Source organism: Phyllostomus discolor, chromosome 6 (genome assembly GCF_004126475.2).
Source record: "Phyllostomus discolor isolate MPI-MPIP mPhyDis1 chromosome 6, mPhyDis1.pri.v3, whole genome shotgun sequence".
In the NCBI taxonomy this organism is placed as follows: Eukaryota; Metazoa; Chordata; class Mammalia; order Chiroptera; family Phyllostomidae; genus Phyllostomus; species Phyllostomus discolor.
Genome location: NC_040908.2, coordinates 6,353,800 through 6,381,460, shown reverse-complemented (window position 1 = coordinate 6,381,460; position 27,661 = coordinate 6,353,800). Strand labels below are relative to the sequence as shown.

Here is a 27,661-nt window from a genome sequence, read left to right as displayed (position 1 = left end):
CGGGGTCAGCCAGGCTGTTCTTCCTGCAGACTCCAGGCAGAGTCTGTTTTCCTGCCTCTTCCTGCTCGCAGAGGCCGTGCAGCTCGGTTGGTAACTGCGTGTGGGGAGTACTGACGGGACCCACTGTGGTGACCGTCTCAGAGTGGACGTGCGAGTGTCGAGTCTTTGGCTGTGCACCTGGAACCAGGGTAGCGCCGTGTGCACGCTGAGCCTCAGTAAGATAGATCACGGCTGTTGGGGCTCCACCGTGAACCGGCTTGGTTGGTGTGGTGGTCCCGCAGCTTTGCTTTTTGGTGCTAGCTGTTGGGCTGCTTGGGAAAGTCTGGTAAGTGAGGTCTGCATGCCGGCAAGGCACAGGCAGCGGAAAAGTGAGCCAGCCTTCCTGTGCAGCTGCACTCCTGCACGGCCCCACCCCAGTGTCCTGGCACCGCCCCCCCCGGCCCCGCCCACAGCACCCCCAGCAGCCATCCCTTCCACCGTTTGTGCCTTCATCGGGTCTGTGCCCTGCTGTAGTTAGCATCCTCGTTTATGTGTCTGGGCAAGGCGGCACATCTGTGTATGAAAGTTCGCTGGTTTGATAACAGACAGTCCCTTCGATGTTCGGTGGCCAACCGTAAAACAGTTTTTCTCGTTTCCGAATCCCCAGCTGGGTTTCAGGTGCTCCCATGCTTAAGCCTCACCCCCGCGTGAGTGAGGGTAAAGTTTGCAGTCCAAAGACTGCTTGGTTTTGTTTTGCTTGTTTCATCTAACATTTTTACCCTCTAGGTTTAATACATAGTAGTTTTACTTTAGTCTTCCTGGCGAGGGTAACCGTTTCTGCTCTTTGCTCTGATGTTGTCTTGTTTATCTTTGCAATTTATCAGTTCTTTTTATTTTTCTCCATTTCAGGCTGTTACTGGTGGGCGGATGTGCATCTGCTGAAGGGGGCCCATCGAGAGCCTCCCGCTGTGGCCTTTCTGCCTGGAGGGTGCTCTCGGGGTCCCCTCATTACAAGCAGGTCACCCACGGTGGAGACGGCGCTGCTGCGGTGAGTACCAGTTACGGCGCTTCCTCTGCCCGCGGTCAGGTACGGGGGGAGGGGAGTCATTTGTCCTGAACGAGGGGAATGACTTTACTGCTGGTGACATCGTAGTGCTTCTCTCAAGTGCCACATTTATCTGAAGCATGTTGTGTGTAACTTGTTCTCATTCCTAGAAAAACAGGCCCTAACGGAAGTCCTGTTACTTGCATTTACTTATTTAGACAGTATGATTTTAAGCGCTCTTTATGTGCTACAGCTGTTCCGAGTGCTGTTACATGTTTTAGCTCATTGATTTATCAGTAACCCTTTCGGGTAGGTGTTGTTAGAGCCCAAGGCTCCTGAGGAGGAAAGGGACGTGTGGTTTATTTCGTACCTTCGCCTGGTCCAGCCAGCAAGTGGCAGAACTAGAGTACCGGCTGGCAGGAGGTGCCCTGCGCAAGTTCCTGAGTCTGAGGTGCCCTCCTCCCATCTCGTTTCATGTTTACACGGCCTCCTTCCCACCCTTCATTCATTCGTCCGCCCTGTCTGGGAGCTCCCGTGCTGCGGCTCTGTGTCCGGCGCCTCTGTGTGCTGTAGTGGTACGGGCTCGGGTCCGGAATGATGGAAGCAGTCCCGCAAACAGACGGATGAGAAATCCGACATCTCTCTGGGTTGTGACATAAAGACATATTCCTCATTGCTGGCTGAGCCTGCTGTTGGCACCGTGACTCTCCTGGACACCTCGTTCCCTGTAATGATCCAAGGGTCCACGGGGGCTGCCCTGTCTCGAGGTCCCACTCTCTCCATTTATGGGCTTAGCAGGGGAAGAGAGGGCTGAAAGGTGGAGCGTTTCCCTGTCCTCACCCAGACCTGATGCCACGTCTGCTCTCAGTTCACTTCCTGTAGCCAGTCGCGGGACCCCTCGGGCCCTCAGGGGTCCGGGGAGCAGCTTTCCGTGTGTGCGGAGGGCGAGGACAACTGCGTGTTGGTGACCACTGCTGTGTCCGCCGCAGCGGCCGCCCTGTGAGGTTGTGTGTCTTGGTGATTTGTGTAAACTGCAAACGCTTGATCGGACGGCACGCCCTGTGCTTGTGCGTGGCCGGCTGCGTGGCGGGCACCCGACAGTTTCGAGTGGGGGGAGGAGAGGAAAGGGCCCATTAACGTGAACCACAGCATGAGTGAGTGTGTTCCACTGTTTTTTTTTCCTATAATGACTGTATTTGTCCCATTATTTCTTCTTAAAATATATTTATTTCAAAAGAATCCTCTAAAACCATGGATGGTTAAAGGGTTTGGTGTTGAAAAGGTGCCAACAAAGACGTACTTTTGCAAAGAAATCCTTAGCAATTATAGTAAGCTTCCACTAAGGTTTTCTTTAGCTTTTAGCCCATATTGAAATATGTGATTGTAAATCTAGCACCTAACAAGGTGCTTTTTTAAAGAGATTAATGAGGCCTGCTGACTGGTCGCTGTGGCACCAGGCCCTCAAACCATCCGCGTTTGTAGGCCAGGTCACACGCAGGACGGCGACTTGTGCTCTTCTGTCCCCTCTGCCCATCCCCTCAGTCTGGCACCCGTTGGTTCTCTCTGGAGAGTTCGGTGAGGGCCCCTTAGACATGGGGCCTGAGGCCCGGGAGACCTTGAGAACGGGGCACAGGGATGGGCCCAGGTCCTCACGTTCCTGTTCCATCCCCCATTCCCCGCGTGAAAACGCGCACTTGTAGGCGGCCTCGTCCCACTTACGCTACGGTGACTATCCCGTGGGCTGTAAGGAGGAGTGGGGCTGCAGCTGCTTGTGCGCGGTGGGCGTGCTGTTTCACGTTCGCAGGGATTCGGTCCTGCCCCTGCTCCTGTCTCCGTTTGCATTCACGTGCAGCTTACAGTTTTAACTGTGGACTCTGTGAGGGCAGACCTTGTCGTGACTTTGAACAGCTTTGCTTTTGAATTGAAGTGCAGTGTCTGTAGGTCGTGTTTACATGGTTTGGTCAAAAAATAATTTTAAGGAGTATGTATACACACAGAGCAAGTCAGCGTGGCAGAAGGTCAGTGACGGGTGAACCCAGGTGAAAGGTGTGCTGGTGTTTCGTTGTACGATCTTTCCAGCGTGTCGGTTGCCATGGCGTGCGTCAGCACCGAAGGCGAGGGGAAAAGGAAGAGCGGGGCGGAGAGGCGTGGAGCATCCCCGGAGAGATGAAGGGGGCGGCCTGTGAGAGTCCGTCTCAGGACCGCGTGGCCAGGCGTAGTCGTGGCCGTGGCCGTGGCCTGGGAAAGGGCAGGCCGTGGGGGCCACGGCGCCCGCACTCCTCGTGGCTTCTCTGAGCCCTCCTGGGCGCCTGCTCGGCCTCTTCCCGATATGCTGGGATCTGTTCTGCTCCGCCTGGCCCTTCCCTCTCTGCCCTGAAGCTTTGGTATCAGAGTCTTTTAAAAGAAAATTGCTTGTGCACCGTCAGAGTAAGTGAGGAAAAATATTGAATTGCCAGTTGAATGCTCTGCTGTATGATTAACTTCTTGAAATGCTGCAAGTATATATTAATTATGTTAGTGGCTTTTAAACGTGACTTGCAGCTAAACTTACAGTCATTCTCCGTAGCCTTCCCCTACCTCAAAGCCATTCGAACTAATAGAATTAGTCCCTTTTGTCAGGCGGCAGACACTGTCCTCACGGAGCCTCCTCTTGCTCTTTGTTAGGGGTTGCTCCTGTGCTGGGGGTGGTATTGACCACAGAGTGCTGCTGACATGTATTCCGGTCCCTTGCGAGGCTGCTAGGTTGTAAAAGAGACTATGCAAAACTCAATACGTGTATTGACCAAGCTTTCTGAATTAATGTTGGTGTCATGGGTGTGAGGCAGTTTTATTTATTCTTTTGTTCAACACTGAATCACTGCTCCAGTTAATACTCTCAAGGTGGCCCTCCGGGCTTCCTTGTGTTGGAGGGTACAGCTGTGTCCTCGGCTGAGGTCGGGAAGCCGTAGCAGATGAGGGGTTAGAGTGCAGTTACTGGGAGGCAGGCATCGACCCAGGCTCGGGAGTCAGAAGGCTGGGATTGGAATTCCAGCTCGTCACTTCGCCCTGTGTATCCGGGCTTTTGCCAGGATCAGGTGAGGGAATATGTGTGAATGTACTTGATCAATCATAAAGTGATCTACGGTGTTAACTATTCTCTATTTCCGTTTTTAAGATCAAAATTTTAGAAATAAGTAAAGTGAACAAAACTGACTGTATTTCTCGTTACTGATGCTGCTTTTCCGGTATAGCATGTTGTGGGAAGGTCAGAGCTTTTTGGAACCCCATTTCCCTGCGAAACCCTAGTGCCCTGAGAAGGGGGAAGTGATGAGAAGAGCTCCTCCGTGGGTCGGGGCTCGCCACCTGCCGGCACCGGTGCCCGGGTGACTCCTCCGTCCCCTGGTAGCCCCGGCTGGCTGTCCTCGCGCCAGGGAGGGCCAGCCCTTCTGCTGGCCGGCTGGGTCTCATGCGTGCTCGCCGGAGGGTGTGTTCCTGCGTCATCGGCTTTGCTGTCTGTTAGATTTCCCAGCGTACGGCGTGCCTCAGCGTTTCTCGCCGGAGAAACCCTTCAGTGTAGCTCCCGGGGGTTTGAACTCCCTGGGACCCTGCTGCCTGCCGCCCAGTGTCCAGTCCTTCCTTCGGCACACTCAGGAGCTGCCTGTCCTCGTCTCCGCACCCTCTCTTCCAGGCTTTCCTGAACTCACCTGAGAGGGGCTCACCTCTAGCATCCCACTGATGCTCCCTTATTGGTACTGTCAGTGCCTTCCAACACTGTGCCAGTTTGTCAGTTTCACTGATATCCTTTGATTCCTCCTAATTGCTTACCCCAAAATTAGTTTATTCTACTCTTTCCTTTCCTTTCTCCTCCCTTTTTTAGTTGTATTATTTCTTTGTCAAAACACATATTTACACATTAATTTCTACCTTTACCTTCAGTTTTATTTTTTTTTTAGTCTTGGATGTCCATTTACATGTTCCAAAATGCTCCTGTCTCCTTTGGCTGAACTTTTCCCAGGCGTCTCTCGGTTAGATGAAATTTTCCTCTCGTAGATGTTTTGTGAAAGGCTCGTAGGTGAAGAGTTTCTTAAGTTCTCGTATGTTCAGAGTTGTTGTCCATAGCCCGGATCTGAAGGAAAATGCGTCTGGATGTAAAATCCTTGGTTTACCTTTTTTTTCCCCATTGGACTTAAAGAAAAAAAAAAAAACACTAGTCTGTTGTTGCTTTGTGTGGTATGTGGAGTAGGAAAAGTCTGATATAAGTTCAATTATTTCCCCTTTGTACCTTGTTTGGCCCTTTTGCTTGGAGGCCTTAAGGATTTTCTTTATCTTCACAATCTAACAGCTTTCCTGGGACTTTTCCTGGAGTTGATAATTCTGGGTTAATTTTCCCGGTATCCATTGACTCTTTCAGTTACAGATTTGGATCTTTTTCTCTTTCTGGAAAGATGTTTTGGGTTATGAATTCGAAGGTGACCTTAGGGAGGCCTTGGACCTCTGTGTCGGCTTCCTGTGTCTGTCCCCATGGCCCTCTGGGAGTTGCTCATTCTGCTTTGGCTGCCCTGGGCCTGAGGTGGGCCTGCGGGGGGTCGTGGGCACCAGGCGAGAGCAGGTGGGAACGACACCCGGGATTTGGTGACCTCTCCTTCTGCTTACAGTGATTTTCAAGTTTGTGTGTCTTCTGTCTTCACGTTAAGCTGTGGGCATGGTTTTTATGTAGAATTATTTTTCCCATCTTGCTTTTTCTTGTTGTTGGAGACAATATTGGGAGTTAGAGTATCATACTGTCTTCAGCTACTCAGCTCTGGTGGGAAAAATGTTAACTTCAACAGAACAATACCCTGTCCTCTTTGCCTTTTGCTTGTAAATTAAATAAAACTCACATAACGTACTATTAACCAATAACCATTTTAAAGTGTACAGTTCAGTGGCACTTGGAGCATTTACAGTTTTGTGCATCCATCGGCTGTTCCGTCGCAAAGCACTTTCATCAGCCCAAGAAGAGACTTTGTGCCCATTGAGCTCCCCATTCTTCCCCCCCCCACCCCCCACAGCTCCTCGCAGCCCCTGGTCTGCCTTCAGGTTCCGTGGACGACCTGCTCTGAATGCTTCCTGCAAGTGGAACCGTGCAGTGTGGCCATTTGTGTCTGGCAGCTCTTACTCAGCATAGTGTCTTTGCAGTGCATCCGAGTCCAGCACATCTGTGCTTCAGCCCTTTGTGTGACTGAATAACAGTCCCCTGTGTACACTGCACTGTTTATCCAGTTACTGAATGGACACTGGAGTGGTTTCCACGGTTTGGCTATTGTGTTATCGTGTTGCTGTGAATGTTCATGCACACGTGTGTGTTTGAGTACATGTACTTTATTCTTTGGGTATGTGCTCAGCTGGAGTTCCTGGGTCCTGTGGTGACTCTCAGTTGACTTTGTGAGGCCTGCCCTCCTTTCCCCAGGGTGGCCATGCCCTTGCACACACACCCCCAGCAGCAGGGGGCCAGGGCTCCCAACCCCGTGCATCTCCTGCATCACTTGTCATTCTCCATGTTAAAAATCGTACCTCATCTCTCTCTCTTGCTTTTGTAAGTATATTTCTTAAATCTAAAGACACAAATAATCTTGTGTCATTTCAAATCCTGGTTTCTAAGTGATGATTCCTTTTCTGGTGTGGAAATAATTCCCTCAGAGTGAAACTTCTGTTGAAAGTTCTGCCTGTGTCCGCGGTCCTGGTAGGGTGACGGCCTGGGGCGGCGTTGCCCGAGAGCGGCCGGGAGTGGATTCTGACGTGCAGAGTCACACCAGACTTGGGACACGTGTATTTAAAAAAGCGCTCAGTTGCGGGCGTATTTGTAAGACTTACTGCTTGGTGGACTTTTTTTTCAAATAAAAATAGCCTCACCAATATTTCTGACACTGACGATTTTCTTTACCATGACTTTAAATACGACCTTTGCTATAGTTTTCATTTTACGACCCAAGGACTGTATGCAGCGAGGGAGCATTACATTTATCTTTCTTTGTACGATGTGCGTTTATTTTGCAGGTGCCGAAGACGCTGGGTTTATTAAGGATGCTGAGTGGGAAGCTTTACAGCCGTCCGGGACAGGAACAGGTAACTCCCGAGCTGAAAACCCGGTGCTTCTCGAATACCATCTGCAGACCACCACGGTGGGCAGAGTCGAACGGACCCTGAATGTGTGGCCTTCCCCCTTCCCCTGGGTGCACCCTCAGTGGTGCTCTGTGTGGGCCTGCGCATGGGCAGAAGTTCGTGCAGGTGTTCACTGAAGATGTGCCTGTTTCCCTGTTTAAGAAAATCCCTGGGGGCATTCTGGTGCTTGGGGAAGGGTTCATGACACAGCTTGAAGCGTTGATAATTGTTTAAGCTGGTTGTTGTGCCCATGGGCATTCACTGTACTATATTCCTGCTTTCGTTTGTGAGTGCGAATCTGTACAGCCAGATGGTTAACGAGGGTTGTGAGTTCGCAGCGTGGATAGCATAGTACCAGGTGAAACTAAGGGGACAGAGAACTCACCGCATTAGAAGCAACTGGTAACATTTTGGTTAATTATTTATTGCTTAAAGGTCTAGACAGAAAGGAAGGAAAGGAAGGAGGAATCAAGGGTGGGAGAAATTCAATAAAAAAAAGTTTAGTACATTCATTATTTCCCTGGTCACAATGCTGTTGTTAAATTATCACATTATCGAGTATACATTTCTTTGTTATTGTTAACTGGATTCATAAACTTTCTACTTGCTTTGTGTGTACTTTTAGTGCAGTTGTTTAATGGAGCCTTTGTAATACCTGGGTGTACCATAGAGGTCACACACGGCTAATTATTTAGGTGACCGAAACCATAAAGCATTCTACCCAGGGGCATGCCTGTGACTGCCGCAAAGGCCGGGCCCAGGAGGTGCAGTGACCGCGGTGCAGTGGCAGTGACACAGCCTGGGGCTGAGGGCTCTGCACCTAGTTCAGGCTCTGCCGTCTACACTGGAACGATCCGGGGCAAGCGCCCTAACCCTCGTGGGTCTGCAGTTTCTTCTTCGTGAACTCCACAGGATGGGTGGAGAGGTCTTATAGCTCACACCTATCTGTGCCTCTGGGGCTTCCTTGACGTGAAACCGAGGGGCCTGTTGATGCCAGGCCCTTGGTCTTCTGCCCCCGTCCCCGTCTCCATCACAGGGGCCAGGGGTGTGCCGCCCTCAGAACCCTGCTTCAAGGGCTTTGCTTTGATTGCTTCCCTCTCCCCAGCGTTTGTCGTTAATCCATGCTGCATCTAAGTCTGGCATTCTGGGGCGGACTTATTCGGGGAGGTTAGAGGATGCGAATGTTTTCACCTGTCTGCTCATCCAGTAATGTGCCTTACTTCCCAGAACTGTTCTGTCTGTTTTTGATGGTTAGTGTGGATAATATGGTGAACGGAGTCGGGTGTAATTCTGGGCTTTCAGTCTAGTCATGTTTAGTTTTTTGTTTTGTAGCTGATACTTAGTGTTAATCTTGGACCACCGTAGGGAATGGTGGGGGCATGGCCCTTCTGAGGGTGCACGTGCTACCCCGTCCTGCCCGATTAGTGCCGTCTGGGGGTGCTGGGCCCTGTGTTGCTGGATTTTGTAAATGCTCAGGAGAAAGAAGGCTCTGGGCTACCATGTTCATGCCTCTGTTTTATTCTTGGTGGGTAAGTTACCTTGGACCCTGTCCTTAGAGAATCCATTGATGGGAAATGGATGTCCATTTAGTGTTCGATCGAGTCTTGTGATTCTATTGCAGGTGGGAGGCAGGTGGTATTTCTGCTTGTGTAGTTTCTCTCGTGGTAACTGAGCAAACCTGGCTTCTCGGAGGAAGGGATTATGAGATTTGGATAAGTAGGACTCAAAAGCCAAGACTTGCTCTTTGTACCCTGAGGCTGGTCATGTGTACCCTGAGGCTAAAATCAGTGTATACAAAGTTTCCTCTGTGGCAACAATTAGATTCTCTAAATTGGGTAATTTGCCAGCAAATCTGAAAATCTTACACATTCAGAGAGTTCCCTAAATTAAGGAATGCATTTCTCCCCTGGCTGCACTAACTCCCATCACCCTGGATCCTCTTTTTTTCCATCTCTGTCTTCCTTCCCCTCCCTTTCTCTCTCTTCCCCAGCACGATGTCGTGGCCGTGTATGAAGTATAGAATATGCCAGACATTGTGTACATATAGAGTTTTATAGATGTGGACCCCAAATTCAGGAAATTCACAGTCTACTCAATATCAGCCCATGAAAGTTATTGAAAACTTATGGTTATTGGTGTGTGATACTAAGGAATATTTTTTTATAATGCCCTCAGTTTAGGTTCGTGATATGCAAAGTATAACACTATAAGAGAGATTAAAAGTTCTCCGTAAGGGTAAGAGTCCTGTTTGTACATGCTGGGGCACATTTCTGATGTCGTGAGGCTGTTGGAGCTCATCGTTAGGAGAGACCATTTACGACCTGGCACTCTCGAAAGGGTGTTCTTAAACTCTGGAGGTTGTTTCTGTTGAGCCCCAAGCCGTTGCTCTGACACTAATGGGATGTAATTTTCGCGTAGGACGGGATCTTTAAGATGAGCCTCTCTCCGGACGGGATGCTCCTCGCAGCCATCCACTTCTCAGGGCAGCTGAGCGTGTGGGCCGTTCCGTCGCTGACGCAGCAGGGGCAGTGGAGGCAAACCGAGCAGGTGAGTCTGCAGGCCCTGGTGCTTCCTGCAACGGGTCTTGCCTGAGGGGGACTCCCGGCAGTGACTTCACTTTGCTGTGATATTTTACTGTGGTGCGCCGATGTGACTTATTCTCATCATTCCAAAACTTACAGTACTATTGGTACAGTAGGACAGGCTCCTGATAGAGCAGCACTGTGCAATGATTTTAATTTCCAGTGCAGCACGCTCTGTATGTGGGATCTAATCTGTCCATCGCATTCTCCATTCCATGCCTCCCCCTCGTTTTTTCTATTCCAGAAACACAGATCGGAGATGTTAGTTTTTTTATAAAGGGTCAGCTGATGTGATCAAGGCTTTGAAGGGTCAATATTCTAAAAACATGACTATTCTTCCCAAATTTTGCAACTCTGGTAACATTGGGTTTACTTAAGGCTGGAAGGGAGTTGTTGTCTCTCCACTCAAAAGATGGGTAGTGAAGATACAAAGAAAGATAGAACTGTTAAATTTGTAATGTCTTGCAATGACATTTTAAGAATTAAAAGAGTTACTTAAAAACTGATGAAATCCATATCAATTATAATTTAAAATTATGGTGGGCAAGTGAGGTCCGCTTATGTAATGCCACATATTGTGATAGAGGGGTTTAAAAATAATCATCTCAATTACATGCAGTGTGTGTTATAAATCTTTTACTCTTCTGATGATTATTTTGCATTTCAGCACTTGAAGGGTTAATTTCCCTTCTGTTACTTCGCCATTCCTTTTGGTTTTTAACAGAAATACCTTGTCACCAGGTTTGGTGGATAGTTTTGCGATTCGAAGATTGGAGTGTTTTCCCTGAGAAATCTGCGTGGATTGATGTCCTTTTTCAGAGTTCTTTTAAATTTCACCAGTTAAACTGCACTGTTCCAAGAATCCTTAGTAAGCTAATGGCATTTTTACTCAGAATAGCGGGGGGAAAGAGAAAGTGGCTCTACATTTTCTTACTCCTTCCACAGACTGAAATTCATTCATTCTGGCTCGCCAGGTCTTCCGTACCTTCAGCACAGGTTTTAGGAAGATCATTTCCCGCTGGGAACTGAGAGATCATTTCAGTTCCTGCCTAGAAATTAATTTGTTCTCGGCCTTTCTACCACTGCCTCTCCCTGGGTCTGCACTTGTTCTAAATAGAACGGAGGCCCCTCAGCCTTCCGCCTCGGCGGCCAGATACGAGGGGCCCGCTCTCGGCAGTGAAATTACAGCTCACCTGACTTCCATCTCCACTCCAGGAGTAGCGTGGACCAGCTCCCTAAACCGTTCTTTTTAAAAAATGTATTTTAGCTAGGCGTGCCAGGTACTTGATGCAAAAGTTGCCCATGTTTTCCATGGTGATAAAATACTCAGCTTTTGTCATTCGGGAAGATCCTGATGTTCTGTTGTACGCGGGAAATTGTACATTCGGGCACATTTACATGGTGAGAACTTTGAATGTGGAAGACATTCTCCCCTTCCCCTGGCTTTCTGTTTCCTTAAGTTGTTTTCAGTCACCTAATAGAAAGCACACTTCTTGTGAGTTCGTTCATCTTGTGAATGTGCTGGGATGCCGTAGAGTGTAAAGGCTGTTCGAGAAGACCCACGAGCACACTTTTTTTGTTCACCGGAGTTCTGGACGGCCTTTTCTGTCCTGTCTGCACAGACGGACCACGTCTGCCGTGGGCCTTGCCCACTGCCCTCAGCTCTCTGACTGGCTGGACCTTTTTTGTCTCAGTTGCCAGTCAACACCCATGTAACCCTTTAGCCTTTAACTCAATGTTATTCATTAATTAGGATTCTATAGTGATTTTTTAATTAAAAAATTATAACTTAAAAATCGCTTAGAAATCATGAAACTCTGGAATGAATAACTATATAAATATCTCAATAGTTGGACTAGGCCACCAGGAAAGTGACGGGACAGGAAAAGAGGGGAATTTGGAAACAGCAGAACAGGTGCGTGGTGGGACATGGCGAAGTCAGGCCGGATGCCCGCCTCCAGCGTTGTCCCGGGGGGGTCTCGTGGACAGAAACGTGCTGCGAGTTTGGAAGCCCTGTCCGCTAGGAATTGCCGTGGCCCGATTCTTCTGTGGCTGTACCGCAGTGAGCTTCCATGTCACTGCCTGTGGCTGTGACCCAGTGACCCCCAAGCAGTCTGGTGGCTGTTCTCCGAGCCCTTGTCCCGGGGTTATTCAGCCAGTGAGCAGTGCGCTGAGATTGGACTTCCTGTCTCTAGGAGTCTGATGTTCACATTCTTTCCATGGAAAATAAATACATGTTTAAAAGGTGGGGGTAAAAAAACCCCTATTTGTTAGACTTTAACAAAGTATTTGATGATCTTTAAAAAAGAACAGCAAGTCCTTTTTCCCAGTGAGTGTAACACAGGTTGCCTCGCCCCTCTCAGATATGTTGGTCTCTCGAGCTAGCTGGCGTGTCCCAGTTTCCAGAATAAGTGATGCGATACCCTCTCCTTGCGAAACCCTTACCTTTGTCGTCAGCGTCTGCGGCGCGTGCTGCGGTGGGACTGCAGGAGGCGCCCAAACAGCCAGCCCCTGCTCGAGCCTTGCACCTCGGGCGCAGTAACCTGGGCGTCCGTAACCTTCGCAGGCTGAATAACCTGGGGGCCAGCCGCCTCGGGCTGGGCCTTGCAGGCATGCACGCTGCAGTCTGAAGGGAGCCGCTGACGTCTGGCACGCTGGGTTACCTTCTGGGAGGCTTGCGGGAGTGCTGCGGAGAGGAGGTAGCCACTAGACTCCTAACAGTGATCGTAAAATAAAGTTCAACTGTTCATTGAATCTCTACCGAACGCTGGAGTAGAAAATGCAATCAGTCACAGTCTTTGCCCTTAAGCTGTTCGGTCTTCCAAGGGAAATGATAAACAAATCAATAAAATAACATGTTAATATTATGAAAAGATAAGCTCAGAGGAGAGGCACATAAATTCAGTTGGTAGTGTCGGCGGGAAGGACTCGTGGGAATAAACAGCGTCTGTACAGTGCGGCTTGGCCGTCCGCAGAGCAATTTTCATTTATTTTATTTGCTTCACAGAAGCCCTGTCAGGTAAAAAATGGGTTCGTGCTCATTTTCATAGATGGGAAGAGTGCTAACGGCGGTTAACTGGGTCCGTTAGATGCTGGTGTTAGAGTCAAGATTTCAATTGGACCCGTGGCTCCTAGGCTGAGCCTTTCCCAGAGTCACCGTGTGTGCGTGGGGAGATGCTAACTTGCACCTGGGCACGCCGGGCGCTAGCGGGCTCACCTCGGCAGCACCTGTCCGCAAACCGGGCGCCCGCTGTGATGTTGATGGAGAACAAGGGGGGGGGGTGTGCCCTGCAGCTGACGTAAGTGACCCCCTGGGAGCCGGGCACGTGGTTATGTGGAGACCCCGGCAGTGGGGTGTTAATAAGTGCGGTGGACCTTGCGCGCTCATCACAGGCTGGGAGCCACTGGAGAACACTTCAGCCCTGGAAGACACTCGACCAGCTGCTCTCTTCTCCCTCGTCCGGTGATGGTCAGGTGGCGCGGGGCCGACCAGGTGCGCCGGGCTCTGTTTCCCTTTATCGTGGCCCTAGGAAGTGAGCAGACAAGCCGCTTAGTTTGCAAGGGGCTCTAGGGTAATGGGGAGTGTAGAGTCAGGACTGATAATGTTAGCGTAAACGTTGCCTGAGAAGAAACTAAGGTTGTCGTTGCCCTGTACAACCTTAAACTCTTTTTCTAAAGATTTTATTTATTTATTTTTAGAGAGAGGGAAAGGGAGGGAGAAAGAGAGGGAGAGAAACATCAGCAATGTGTGGTTGCCTCTTCTGTGCCCCCATCTGGGGACCTACCTGCAACCCAGGCCTGTGCCCTGACTGGGAATCCAACCGGCGACCCTTCGGTTCGCAGGCCGGCCCTCAGTGCACTGAGCCACACCAGCCAGGGAACCTTAAACTCTTTTACCCAATTGTAAGTTCAGCTCATCTGGGGCTTTCCTTTTGTAATTTGCTACTTTATTAGTTTTTAGAATGTACTTTGTGTGATTATTTCCTCTATAAAATCTAATGATTAAAGATCTCGTGTAAGTGCCTGTTCTGACTTCCATCCGTCTAGTTCTGAGTTGATTAAACACTTCGGCTTTCATTGTCAATATGAACATCCATCTGGCTAGAAATCTGTGAGTATTAAGGTTTGTTCATGTCTGGAATAAAGTAAATTGCTAAAGTGATTATCATTTCAAACATTTCCCATATGTTATGTTTATATATTTACCTCTTAGTTTTGGTCTTAATTTTGTCTGGAGAAGTTTTATTTACCTATGTGTACTTCCTTAGATGTAGTAGACGGAAAACTTGCCTTTTCCACTTTCATTGTCTCCTCTCTTCGGCATACAGCAGGTGAGGACTGTTGTGTTAGATGGATGAGTCCGTGGAGGGTCAGCGAGAGGGTGGCAGTCCCTGTGATTCATCTCGGTGTGACCCACAGCTGCCTCCACAGCCCGCCCCGCCAGACGGGGAGCCGTTGAGAGCAGGCTCTGCTCAGCCAGCTCTCCCGCGGGACCTCACCCAGCGCTTGGTGCATGGAGTACCATGCCATGTTTGTGGAGTGGGTGAACATTTGAAAGGTCGCTTTCATGTTGTCGGAGGCAGGGGCTTCGCTATGTTTAGCTTTTAGCCATACAAGAAATTAGATAAGATCTTTAAATGTGAAGAAGATGCTGGGTTACTCACAATAGCTTTTCTTTATATACAATCTGTTAACTGTGCTCCTGGGGCGCCCCCTCCAGGCTGCTGCTGCGCTGTGACTCGAGGGTGCCTGGGGCTCCGTTCAGACACAGGGTAGCCTGGCTGGTGTAGCTCAGTGGATTGAGCGTGGGCTGCGAACCAAAGCACCGCAGGTTCGATTCCCAGTCAGGGCACATGCCTGGGTTGCAGGCCATGACCCCCAGCAACCGCACATTGATGTTTCTCTCTCTCTCTCTTTCTCCCTTCCTTCCCTCTTTAAAAATAAATAAATAAAATCTTAAAAAATTAAAAAAAAAGACACAGGGTAGCATGTTGTACAAAGAGGAGGGACGTGGAGGCTGCTTCTCAGGATGTGTCAGCATGGGCCAGACTCGAGTGTCCCTGGGGTGCTGGCATGGGTCATGGGAGCTTGGTGATCCTGTCCTCGGAGCACCGGCCCACAGCGTGTCTGCACGGATAGAGTCCTCGGAGTTGACAGCGCTGGTCACTCTGGGCCAGTTTGAATACCCTGAGGGGAGTGGCAGGGTGTCAGCTCAGCTGTGCACAGGGTGAGGGACAAGCTCCCAGGGTGCTGGTCTGGCGCACACCCCCTCTGCCTGAAACCAGGGTTCAGTCTGGAGTTCTGTTCGGGCTTCTTCCTTCAATATACCGTTTAGATGATTTCATCACACTCACACATGTTGTGAGGTTAAACCTTTAGTTGAGATGTCTAGATTGAATCTGCCGTGTCCTGCTAAGGCAGAAAGGCAGACAGTTAGGTCTGCCCCCCACAGAATGTAGGAGAGCCACGCGAGTGCGTGTACCTGTGTGCATGTTACAGCCGCACTGCTTACAACGGCCACAGGCTACCACCACCCAGTGTTCACGAATGGGAGGGCGGATGGACAAGTTGCGGTGTGTGCTCACGGTGACAGATGCCGTGCAGCTGCACGAGGATGCAGTACCGATGCGTGCCACAGCTCGGGTGACTCTCGAGAGCGTGGTGCTAAGTGGGAGGAGCCAGACACAGAAGGTCACGTGTGCTGGGAACCCGCTCATGTGAAATTTCCGGAGTGGGTAACCCATGGAGACACAGATGGACTGGTGGTTGCTGGGGCCTCGGGGAAGGCGGAGTGAGAAGTAATCGCTCGGTGGACAAGTGGTTTTCCTGGGGAGTGGTGGGCGTGTTTTGGAACTAGATGGAGGAGACACAACGTTGTGAATGTACTAAATGCCACCGAATTGTTCACTTTACACTTGTTATGTGAATTTCACCTCCATAAAAAATGACATAATTAACTTTTTTCCGCAAAAACCCTAAGCAAAAATGCTGGTAATTAGAACTGGGTGTCCTGTACTTTAAACTGACGTACTTTTTTTCCTAAATAAACGTGGTCTTTCCTGTGTACTTTTGCCCACGTTGTTCTCTGGAATATCTTTGGTCACCCATTTTCCACACCCAGACCTTATCCAGACTTCAGAGGACAGCACCATCAGGGTTTCTTTGTACCTCTTGAGTTCCCTTCGTCTTCCTCGAGCCCATGTGATCTCTGTCATTTGAAGACCCATGACACTGTCATCGGCACACCTGTCGGGGGCAGTTACCTGGTGGCTTGGGTTACAGTCCCTTGTCCCCGGTTCCTAGCCCTCTGCCTGCTTGCGTGTGCGTCCTGCAACGTCTTATTTTCTCTCCTCTGTCAGTGTAAACGCACGGCATTTCTGGACTTTACAGCACAAGAAACCACACTTCTGAGAGGACGTAAGAAGACCAGTCCTGTGTCAGCTGATTTTTCTATAGCATAGACGTCTCACCAGGGCTCAGTGGTTCAGATGGCCAGCGTTGTGTCCTCATGACACGTGGACGCTCTAGTGGTCTGGGACACAAAGTTGACCGACAGAGTTCTGGATGCAGAAGAACAGATCTTTACTTTGTGCTTTAAGAGTGAATTTGCAAGAGACTCCCATTATTTTAGCGATCAGCATGGAGCAGTCCAGTCCCAGTGTCCAGAGCCTGGCTCCGGTGGGCCATTGCCGTTTGTCCATGGCGCTCTTCTCATTAACTTTGTACTTAACCATGCCCGTGAGATGGTGCGTTGTGAATAGTCAAGGCCAGATAGGTTCACGGGCTTCGAGCAGGCAGAAGAATACTCACAGAGCCGTGGGGATGCTTGACGTGCCTTTCTTCAAGGGTGGGCGAGCCACCCGTGCTGCTAGCCGCCTGCCCCCTGCATAGCACTGTGTGGCATGTCCCTGGAAGTTCCTATATGTCACCTGTCCCCCAGAGGGAAGTCCCAACTCCCTTATATACTACGTGAACACAAAGCCGGCAGGGTGCCAGCAGATACTGTGTGGCACAGCGAGAGTCTGCACAGGGAGCCCACGCAAGGCTGTGGGGACGGTGTATCAGACCCAGTCTCCAGGTTATGGGAACACTGCTTATCTTAGTTCCCCCGACATCTGGGTGAGGGAGCCAGACTGACTGTGTTTACCCTACGGATGGTTTCTTTACAATATTTTCTCAAGATTTGTTGGTGATTCATTTACCGGAGCTGAATCGTATTATTGTTGTTTGCTGGACTTAAAGTTTTACAGTGTCATTTCCCACCCCCCGTGTGCACTCCGGGATGCCAGCAGGGGACACACGTGCTATCATGGGAATAGGTGGCCGCACGCTTGTGTGCTGTTGGGGCAAGGACAGCTGGTGGCGCGGGGGCAGGGGCCGCTCCTGGGGCTCCTCATAAGGGATCGAGTGAGATTTCAACTGCGCTGATTATATTCAATAATACGTATTGTACTGTATTCCAGATCTTTGAAACGTGATCATTTTTTCATTACTAAGTCAACCAGGACAATGTTGTTCTTCCCGTAGTATAAAAACATAGCCTTTTATGCTAACTTTTTTGGGATAAAGTTTAAAGAATGACACCTTCTGTTCTCAGGGACCACTCTCAGTGACGTACTGTAGTAATAGGGAGTACAACCTTCTTTCGGGCCATGGAAGGAAATATCAATTCTGGTAGCCTGAACTCTTAGCCACTGGTAAATTGGTCATAACACATGTACACTTACTGTGTCCTGTTAGGGGAAAAGCACAGCTGACGGAAGTGTAACGTCACTCTTTTTAGGGTTAAGGTTTCAGATAAACATCCTAATGTTTTTTTGTCCTTTTCCATACTGTTGTAATTCTCAAGATTAAGTACCTAACCGTGAACTTAATCTCAGTTGTTTTATGGTATTTCAGAGATAATGATCCGTCATTGCATTCACAAAGGTGGGTAAGATACTATGTTGCCCTGAGATTGGAATATGAATGGATTCAGTTTAAAGATTACACGCTTGTATTTTTTTTTTACTTAGTAAATCTTCAGTCATAGAAGGAACTGGAGATTACGTGGAGGTTGTGGAGTCCAGTCTCAGAGCTGCGGAAGCCAAACCTGGGGGGCTGCTCAGTTACAAGTGTGGGGTGTGTGTGTGTGTGTGTGTGTGTAGGACATGTACCCAGGCCGGTGTTTGTGCACAGCAGTGCGCCTGTTCTCTCAGAATGCAGGCGTGGGTGCGTGTGGAATTACTTGTTAGCGTGTCTTGCTTTCACTGGTCTTAGTTGTATCCTGGCTGTCGTCTTGTTCTCGTGCACATACTGCCTTCCTCAAACTGAGTCCCAACCCTTGCGTGTCCTCATAAGTGCAAGAACAGTCACTTTTCAAAGTTATGGAGAGGAGTGGATTTCAACCAGATCAAAGGAAAGCATCGTCTCTATATTTTATTATTTTAAAAAATCCATAGTTCTTCTTTTCTTGTTGTTCAATTACAGTTGCCACCATTTTCCCCCCGTTACTCTCCCCTGCCCTACCCACCCCCACCTCCCACATTCAGCCCTCCCCTTTTGCTCCCACCCCTGTTAGCTTTGTCCAGGGTCCTTTACACACGTTCCTTGACAACCCTTCCTCTTCTTTCCCCTGTTGCCTCCCTCTCCTCTGGTCACTGTCAGCCTGTTCTTTATTTCCATGTCTCTGGTTCTGTTTTGCTTGCTCATTTGTTTTGTTGATTAGGTTCCACTTATAGGTGAGAGCATATGGTATTTGTCTTTCACCTCCACGCTGTTGCGAAGGGTAGGAGCTCCTTCTTTCTTTCTGCTGCATAGTATTCCATTGTGTAAGTGTACCACAGTTTTCTGATCCACTCATTTACTGATGGGCGCTTAGCTTGTTTCCGGCACTTGGGCCATTGTGAATTGTGCTGCTATGAACACTGGGGCGCATAGGTTCTTGTGAATGGGTGTTTCAGGGTTCTTAGGGTATAATGCCAGCAGTGGAACTGTTGTATCAAAAGGAGGTTCGATTTTTAGTTTTTTGAGGAAACTCTAGGTTTTCCACAGTGGAGGTACCAGTCTGCATTCCTAGAAAAAATGCATAGTTCTTGATACTCTCATAATTTTCTGACATGGGTGACTCAGGAACTCATGTGTCTATGTTTCGTATCTAGCCAGGGTATGATGACCTTAATCCTGACTGGAGCCTCTCCACTGAGAAGAGAAAAAAACTCAGAGGTGAGTTGTACAAAATATATTTAAAACCTTAAGAGACTCCAAATGTATAGTACAGGTGCTCTTTACATGATGTAATATATGTAGGGGAGGGAGAAAATCTTTTTCTTTTCACCCTCTTGGGCTCCGTGACTGGGGCCCTGCGAGACACGACTGACACAGGGCAGAGGAACAGGAGAGAAGCAGATGGAGTTATACCGGCGTGTGCAGGGAGCTCACACAGGGGCTGCTGGAGAGGAGGCGCTCCGGTGCTTGGGTGGAGATCGGGCCGACCTGGCATCGTAGCAGAGGAGAGTGAATCTTAGGGAAGTGACTGGGCAAAGGAAAAGGACTGTGGGTTTCTCGGACTCCTCCAGCTCACAGTGTTTGTGTCCACGTGGCGTGTTTCGGGTCGGCGCGTTCTCCTGGCTCCCTCCCCAGGTGTCAGACGCAGTCAGCACTGCCACTGTGATGTCTGTCTTACACTTTCTATAAGGTGGTAGTTTCATATTGTTTGTCTGAAAAGTGATACACGAACATTTTCCAAAAGTCTTTTGTAACCTTATAATTTGTACTCTTTGTACACACCTACCTTTCTAAGTATTGTGTTAGAAAGGGTGGAATATATATGTATAATCTTTATTTTTTGAGAGGAGATACCTTCATATATTTAATTCTGCATCCTCGTAATTTCGGACTTTGACAAATTCTTGGCACTCAGATGTTCATTAAATAGATTACTATTTTGTAAAATTAGAGTGGTGGATTGCAATTTATTTTTTTCTCATTATTTAACATACCTTTAGGGCCCAGATGTGGTTTCTGAACTGATTGTGGGACGAAATGTGTTGTGCCTAAACCACTGTGACGGGGCCTCTGTGCTGGTTTGCTTTCCCACCAGATAAGGAGTCCTTCTACCCGCTGATCGATGTGAATTGGTGGGCGGGCAGCGCGGTGATCCTGGCGCGCTGCTCCGGCGCTTTGACGGTCTCCTCCGTGAGAACTCTGAAGAACTTGCTGGGGAAATCCTGCGAGTGGTTTGAGCCGTCACCTCAGGTCACTGCCACCCACGACGGGGGATTTTTAAGTCTGGAGGTAATCCTGTCTCTGTAGAGCGGCCAGTGCGTTTGAAAGTAAATATGAATTTCACCCAAACCCTAAAGATCTGTTTCTTTAAGTTCGTTAACCCATTGTCTAATTTTAGCTTTAAAAACAAAAGTCTGTGATTGGAATCACAGATTGAATGCACTGTAAAAAAGATCTATTGTTTGGCAATGAAAAATTTGTATTATAAAATTTATAGTTATTTTGCTGTTTATAACTATTTTTTCTTCAATGACACGATAGATTTTTTCTTTTTTCTAGATTAGTCATCTTAAAATGTAAAAGGTGTTGCCACCTAAGAAATATAGTCTTTAACCTTTTCCTGTGAAGTATGACAACTTAAAAATTTTGGTTCTTTTAGTAAAAAAAAGCTTGTTTATCATGAGAAGAGACTAGAAAAGAGAGACTGGTAATTTAAAGTTATGTTTTGGTCATTTAAAATTCTTAGTTCAAGTTTTTGAAGCTTAATAGCTTTCACTTCAATGTAGATTAATAAGTATTTTTTACCTCAAAGTTCGTTCCTAAGTCTAAGGATGTTATTTTGAGAGAATTAAGGCTTAAATTCTAAGCCGACTGTTCGGTCTGGAATGAAAGTTATCGGTAGCAGTCAGGCATCCAGCCTGGGAACTTTGGGAGGCTATTGGATGCTTTTAGAAAGGGTGGGGGGAGAGCTATTTCAGTAAAGTAAAAAAAACGCATTCATGTTCATTTTCTAAATAGATAAAACAAATCGGCATCTTCATTTTCCACAGCTGGTATAAAAATATCAAGTGTGAAGAAATTAACATTCTGAACTCCTTCATTTCCCTGCAGTAATTACTAGGCATATATTTACGAGATCATATTAATGACTTATTAAAACAGACTTTAGTTTTGGAGATTGGGAGCCAGCAATGCATTTGAACGTTTCCGGAGCTGTTGATGAAAGCAATGTTCATCGTCGGGTTCCTTTGAATTCCATGTTCAGTTTCGACCACGTGGCCGATGCAAGGAGTGAAGCTGGAGTAGAATTATGAATGTTTTTCTCATTAACTTTACAACCTGCCTTTAGTTCCTCCCTATTTATTTAAGGTCTCCTTTTTCAATTCAGTGTGAGGTCAAACTCGCCCCCAAATGGTCTCGTTTGGAGACGAGGGGCGGGGAAGACGAGGAGGGGGAGGAGGACTCCGATTCGGACCAGGACGTGTCCGCCAAGGCTCGCTACTTCGGCTACGTCAAGCGGGGCCTGTACCTGGTGACGGAGATGGAGCGGTTCGCCCCGCCGCGCAAGCGCCCGCGGGCCGTCAGCAAGCACTACCGCCTCGTGAGTCTGCGCTCCACCACGCCGGAGGAGCTCTTCCAGAGGAAGGTGAGGGCCCGGCGGGCGGCTGCAGTGCGGATCTGATCGGGAAAAACCTTTTCTTTTTTTTTAAGATTTTATTAATTTATTTTTAGAGAGGGAAGGGAGGGAGATAGAGAGAGAGAGAAAGAGAAACATCAATGTGCAATTGCTGGGGGTTATGGCCTGCAACCCAGGCATGTGCCCTGACTGGGAATCGAACCTGGGACGCTTTGGTTCGCAGCCCGCGCTCAATCCACTGAGCTACGCCAGCCAGGGCTTAATCTTTTCTTTTTTGATGAAGGAAGGAATTTGAAGCAGAATAGTATTATTGACATATTTGAAATATCCGAATTAAGTAGCCTTTGAAAACAATGCTGTTCTTTGTGCCTGAATGATTGAAATAAAAAGTGATGGAAGATGGATTTGCTTCGCCTCTCCACTTTGTGGCGTAGCCTGGGAGTTGGCGGCCCTCCTTGTCTGTGCCTCCGTGCAGCTGTCGCCTCAGACTCCAGATGGTGGGGGGGGACCCGCAGACTTGCTCCCTCCTCTGCGCTGTGCCTGGGGGCAGGGGCCGGCTGGGTCAGCCCTGGATGGTGCCCGCACTGGGGGTCAGGCCGTGGGCACTGAACCTCTCTGTCCCTCCGAGTGTTCCTGAGCCTCTGGTGCCACCGTGCCCCGGAGAATAAGTTGGCATGCGTAACATGCTACGTGGGTTAAGGGCTGGTCCTCATCCATCCCGTCGTCACGGTGACCCTGTTTCCGTTTCCTTGTCCGAAGATTGAGAGTGAAGAGTACGAGGAGGCCTTGTCCCTGGCTCAGACCTACGGCCTGGACACGGACCTCGTGTATCAGAGGCAGTGGCGGAAGTCAGCGGTCAGCAGTGCTTCCATTCAGAATTACCTGGTACGTAACATGGCAAAACTCAAGTATTTGGGGTATCTTTTGGTTATGGGGCTTCGTATTAGAGTACTTTATGTTGCTGACGAAGTGTGTTTTCCTCAACTTAAAAAATTACCTTGTTGTCCTGTTTTATTGGCCCTGCAGCCAGACTTGGATGCTGAAGACAGGTGAATGATATTTGCTGATAAACCAGCCAACCACCTGGCTTTGACCTAATCCTTCCTTTGCCTCTACCTCAGTTACCTGTCTTCGCCTGCATCAGTCAGGGCCCCATCAGAAACCAGAAACCACACAGTAACTTGAACAGGGAAAGTTTTAGCATGGAGAATTATTTTCTAGTAACAAGAGATTAACTATAAAAGGGTAGAGAGAACTCTAAGGAATTCTTTGACCCGAGGGGCTAAGGAGCATACCCAGGAGGGAACGGACTTGGAAGGGAGGCCTCCCACCCTGGGCTGGTGCTCAGACCTCCCTGGGGAAGGGGTAGCTGCAGCAGCTGGATGGACGATAACTCCCCGGGGTGTTGTGGGCCAGGGCTGGTGCTTAGTGGCCAAGGTTGGGACAGTTAAGCTTGGTCCTTAATGGCCCGAGTTGGCAGGCAGGAAAAGGTGGGAAGGATGGGCAGATCGGGTGCTCATGCCAGGGTTCGGCAGTGAATGGGGGTCCGAAAACGCCACAGACTGGGGGTCAGGAAACTCTCCTCTGGCATTTTCCCCCCTCGAGGCCGGTAGCTAAGAACCTTGGCCAGGACTGAAAAGAAACCCCCCCTGGAATGGGGGGGACAGAGTCTGGGAGGTCTCCCCCTCCCTGGGGAGGAATCTGCCCAGGGGAGTAAGTGGAAGGGGATTCAGTGAGAGGTCAGAGGTCGTCCATGGCCGGAGGAAGAGGGGAAGTAAGCGCCCCCCGGATGTCCCCTGCGTGCAGTGCTGGCTGCCAGGCCGTAGGAGCAAGCAGGAAAGAGTGAGAGCGCTCCAGGAGCGGAAGCGCTGGGCCCTTCCTGTGCGGTGACCCTCCATGGCCCTCTTACCGTGCCAGACTCCCTGTGTGTGCTCGCACGGGGGACGCGGTCTGTCCCCGAGCTGGCGGTGAAGAGGCGTTTGGAAGGTGAGAGGCAGTAGAGAGGCAACTGACATGCCAGGCTTGACTGACACCTCCTTTTTGCTTAAATCTTGACATCGGATCCTTCCTGCCATCTGCTGCCATGGTCGTTCTGTCGCCTGTGTATTGGCGCCCTCGACACCTTGGGGCAGTGCTCGGATTCATGGCATGCTCTTGAAAGGGAGCGGCTTCTCATCTGACATTTAGGGAGGACAACGTCTTTGCATGTAGGAATAAAGTCGTGTTGGGAACATTTCATGGTAATTGTTTTCCTTAAAGATTTGTGTACACGAGCAATTAAAAATAAAGAAAAACGTCATCAGAAAAAGCCGTATGTAATAAGTAGCTGCATCAGCCAACATGAAGATAAAGCGTTAATACAAATAAGACACCGGAGGTGAGACAACAGAGAGATAATCAAACAGAGGAAGGAAACAGAGTTGCTTGTATTTTCATTAGAATTTCAGAACACCAACTCTGTGGTGTCTTTGTGTGTGTGTGTGACCCAGGACGGTACGCTCATGACCTCACGTGTGCCACTTTATGGCTCTTTCTGGAACACAGTAGAAGAAAGCTTTGGTTTCTGAAGGAGAAAAGCAAGCACAGTTTTTTGGAGGGCAAAATACTTAATCCAGCTAAATAAATAGGCAGTGAAGAGTTAAAGTAGGATGTTGAGGAGGTGGATAAAGGGGTGGAGGAGCCACTTCAATACGGGTTTTGCTTATAGGGAGCTTGTGATCTCACCGAGAAGACAGGCTGTGTGCCAGCCTGTTCATAACCACACAGGAAGAGTCCGTATCGGCGCGGCGAGAGCCCAGTGGGGGAGCGGCCCTTCCAGACCCAGCGGTCACGGACGGTTTGTGTCGTGACGGTGTTGTGAGCAGGAACGTGGAAGGACTCAGAGCAGGCCTAGCGTTCGAGGAGAGGAAGCCGTTTTTGGTGGGACGCATGGTTTGAGCAAATGGAAAGAAAACGGTCATGACTCATGAGGCCAGCGACCAGACTGCCTCACTCGCTGCGGTGCCCTCAAGTCTAGTTCGGCGCCTGGAATACGTAGTTCCTGGGTGCATAAGTGGGCTCTGAGTAAGCCGGGCTGCTGGGTCCTGTATTCCAGCCTGCTGAGCGCTGTGGAGTGTGAGCAGGAAGGCGTGCGGGTTTGGGTTTGGGGGGTGTTGAAAACCTGTGATATCCTCAGGGTCATGGGGACTCCTGGGGAGTTCCGGCTGTGGGGGTGCAGAGGGCGGTGGTGTAGAAGACGTGCTGACCTGGCAGGAGAGTGGTGGTGGGGACCCCTGCAAGGGCGGGGACCCCTGCAGTGTCCCAGGCGTTAGGTGCTGGTGGCAGAGACTGGTATGCAGGCCACAGACGTGGAAAAGGGGAAATGAGTTAAGAGCCATGTGAAGAAAGACTAGAGAGTGTGTTAAAAAAAAAAAGCAAGCTGGTGTGAGTCAAATCCTACTTCAAATTGGTGATCACTGGGAGTCTTTGTGTGAACAGGGCAAGTCAGGATTTAGAATGGAGCCGGAGGGAGCAGTTGGGAGGAAGGAACAGGCCCTTGATCTTTCCAAAAACAGCATAGCGTGGCCTGTTATGGCTCAGCAACCATCCGCACTGCTCTGCGATGAGTGTCGTGGTCACATAGATACCAAACCCTCACGTGCTGCGCCTCATTCGTATAGTTTCAGAGTTAAGCATGCTGGTTACAATAGGATGTATCTCATCTTGCCTTCCTGCTTTCTTTTCTACCCTGTCGTATAACCCAAATGAAAACTAAAGAGCTACTATACATGCTTGGAAAGATCTTTTTGTTACCAAAAATGAGCACTGAGGTTTGTGCTTCCCTGTGGCCCGTTAGAAGAAGAAGGAGAGCAGTTGCAGCCACGTTCGCTGCATCCAGTTCTGGTCACCCCTGGGAAGGGGATTGGCTCTCTGCTGTGGACCTTGTCTAGCGGCTGGCTGCCTGCACTCCCCGCATTAGGGCTTCCGCATTCTAAAAGGCCCTTGTCGGGGGCTGGCAGGTGATGCGGGCTGTTTGATGCCTCTGTGTTCTGTTTTCTTTTTACCCAGAGTAAAATAAAGAAACGATCCTGGGTTCTTCACGAGTGTTTGGAGAGAGTCCCCGAAACGGTGGATGCTGCGAAAGAGCTGCTGCAGTACGGCCTGCGGGGCACAGACCTGGAGGCGCTCGTGGCCATAGGGGACGGAGCGGATGACGGCAGGTTGGTGCAGGAAGACCTGGTTCAGGGGCGCAGGCGACTTTGTGAGCGCGTTTAAGCTGAGGCACTGGAACGGGTAAACTCCTGTTTATTTAGGTTACTCTGTAATGAAGCAGTTGCCTTTGATCAAAGCTTTCTTATCTGAAGTCACAGCTTTCTTTCCTTTCAATTAAACGTGTTTATGGATCACAGCTTGATAATGGTGAGCCATTGCTCACCAGACATTTGGGACTTTTGGTGCCATGTGAATGTGGCAGTCTGTCGGCTGCGTAAGTGAAGCGCAGGAGACTCACCGTCGTGACCGTCACAGAGGTGAATCACCTTGTAAACTCCAGGCAGCGTTTTTGTTTTCTTCGTGGGCTGTTTCACGCTGGGTGCGTTGTTTCTTAAGTATTGTTGTTTTCATTTTCTCGATTTTTAAAATCTCTAAGTGTGATCATTCCTGAGGGCTGGAGGACTTTTCGCCCGTCCTGTGGCTACAGTGAGTGAATCACTCTGCTTACGGTAGCCGTAGCTTTCTCTCAGATGATGGCTTGTTTCTGTGGGAATCAAATCAATAGTGAGCCCGTCAAAGTAGGGGGAGTGGTTTCCCACCGCGTGGGTGTCCTCTCCGCCCACAGGTTCACGCTGCCTGGGGACGTGGACATCGATGGCGTGCCCTACGAGGCGCTTGCCCCCGAGGACGAGCCTGCCCGCGATTCGAGGGCGAGCGAGCTCGGGAAGCGGCGGGAGCTGCTGCAGTTAGTGGACTTCTCAAAGTAAGTGCTGTGTTATACCGTCCGTTTGGTAATCTCTGCAAGATAATGAGTCATCTAAGCGTGTTCTTTCCTGGAGATAATTGCTCTAAGTTATTTCAGCAACTCAAATCAAGTGCATTTAATGTTTTACCCTTGCGTTTTTGTGTACTGTTCCACAAATTTGGGGCTCAGTAGAATATTGATCATTTTCATTTTATTTTCACTCTTAGAGAAATGTTCTTTTGTGTAAGTGTGAGTGGCCTGATTTATTCATTTGAAACAGGTTGACACTGGAGCAAAAGGAGCTCTGCCGGTGTAGGCTGAAATTACTAACCTACCTGGATCGGCTTGCCACGTACGAGGTAAGGGCTGGCTGTAGTCAGACCGCTCGCGCTTACTTGACCTGTCCTCATAATTGCTGTGGCTGCCCCAGTGTCTCCTACCCTTGGTCTTTAGAGCTGGCTCGGTAGGAAACACTTCATTATGTGCAGACACAGGTTGTCCTGTGCACGAGTTTTGGTGGAAATTAGAGACCGTGGAAGGCCACAGTAGTTCGTCTAGGGAGTAGAAGTGCTTTAGCTGCATCACTGCGTCTCTGTTTCCCACGTTACAGTCCTTTTCATTTATTTTGATTTTGCATTTCAGTTTGAGGTTATGGAATACAGCTGTGTCCAGTACCAAAGTTCAGTATATGTTGTGTTTTAATAATTCTAATGTGAATATTTATGATTCATTTCATTTTAGTGATTTGTTAGTGGGTTGAAGTTAGTTGATTGAAGTTTGATCCACTTACGGCCAAAATTAGACACTTGGCCTTGAAAATGTGTACGTGTATTTGTTCCCCAGGTGCACGAGCACAGATGTTCCCACACGCTGGGCGTTTCGGTAGCGCGCTGCACCGTGAGGTCTGTCTAGGTGCTGCCGAGGACGTGGTGTGCGGTTCAGCAGGACGCACAGCTCAGGCTGCTTCCCCACGTGACCGCGTGGCCGAAGGTTTCCAGGGTTCAGTACACTTTCCGACCTTGGAAGTCTGACCTCTCTTGCAGGTTACCCCCTCAGTGGGGCCGGCCTCCTTTCTGAGGGCACGCCTCTGCTGGCTGTTAGTGCTGGCGCCTGGTGGCCTCTCAGCAAGGGCCACACCTGACGAGGTGGTGCCGTGCTCGGAGTGAGGGCGCGGTCCGGTACTTCTGATGCCGCAGGCGGAACCTGGAGCGTCGGACTCCCCACCCGCTAATGTAATAGAAGTGGATTCAGATGAAACACTAGTGACGAAGGAGGGCTGTTTCCGGGGTTATTAGAAACCATAGCAACGAGTGTATCACTTTACACAAACGGGTTGGAAAACTTCTAATGGTTTTATCTGTAATACAGCTAGTTTG

General features: G+C 49.3%; 1 protein-coding gene across 1 annotated transcript in view; it reads left to right on the top strand.

The window, feature by feature from the left end:
- NBAS (NBAS subunit of NRZ tethering complex) overlaps positions 1-27,661 on the top strand; it is a 239,213-nt gene that overhangs the window by 36,381 nt on the left and 175,171 nt on the right. Inside the window, exons 10-19 of the mRNA XM_028515331.2 lie at positions 889-1,027; positions 7,040-7,108; positions 9,563-9,691; positions 18,867-18,930; positions 19,808-20,001; positions 21,101-21,358; positions 22,109-22,234; positions 25,397-25,548; positions 26,166-26,303; positions 26,566-26,644. Of these exons, the coding sequence (XP_028371132.1) occupies positions 889-1,027; positions 7,040-7,108; positions 9,563-9,691; positions 18,867-18,930; positions 19,808-20,001; positions 21,101-21,358; positions 22,109-22,234; positions 25,397-25,548; positions 26,166-26,303; positions 26,566-26,644 (1,348 nt within the window). The remainder of the gene's footprint in view (positions 1-888; positions 1,028-7,039; positions 7,109-9,562; positions 9,692-18,866; positions 18,931-19,807; positions 20,002-21,100; positions 21,359-22,108; positions 22,235-25,396; positions 25,549-26,165; positions 26,304-26,565; positions 26,645-27,661) is intronic.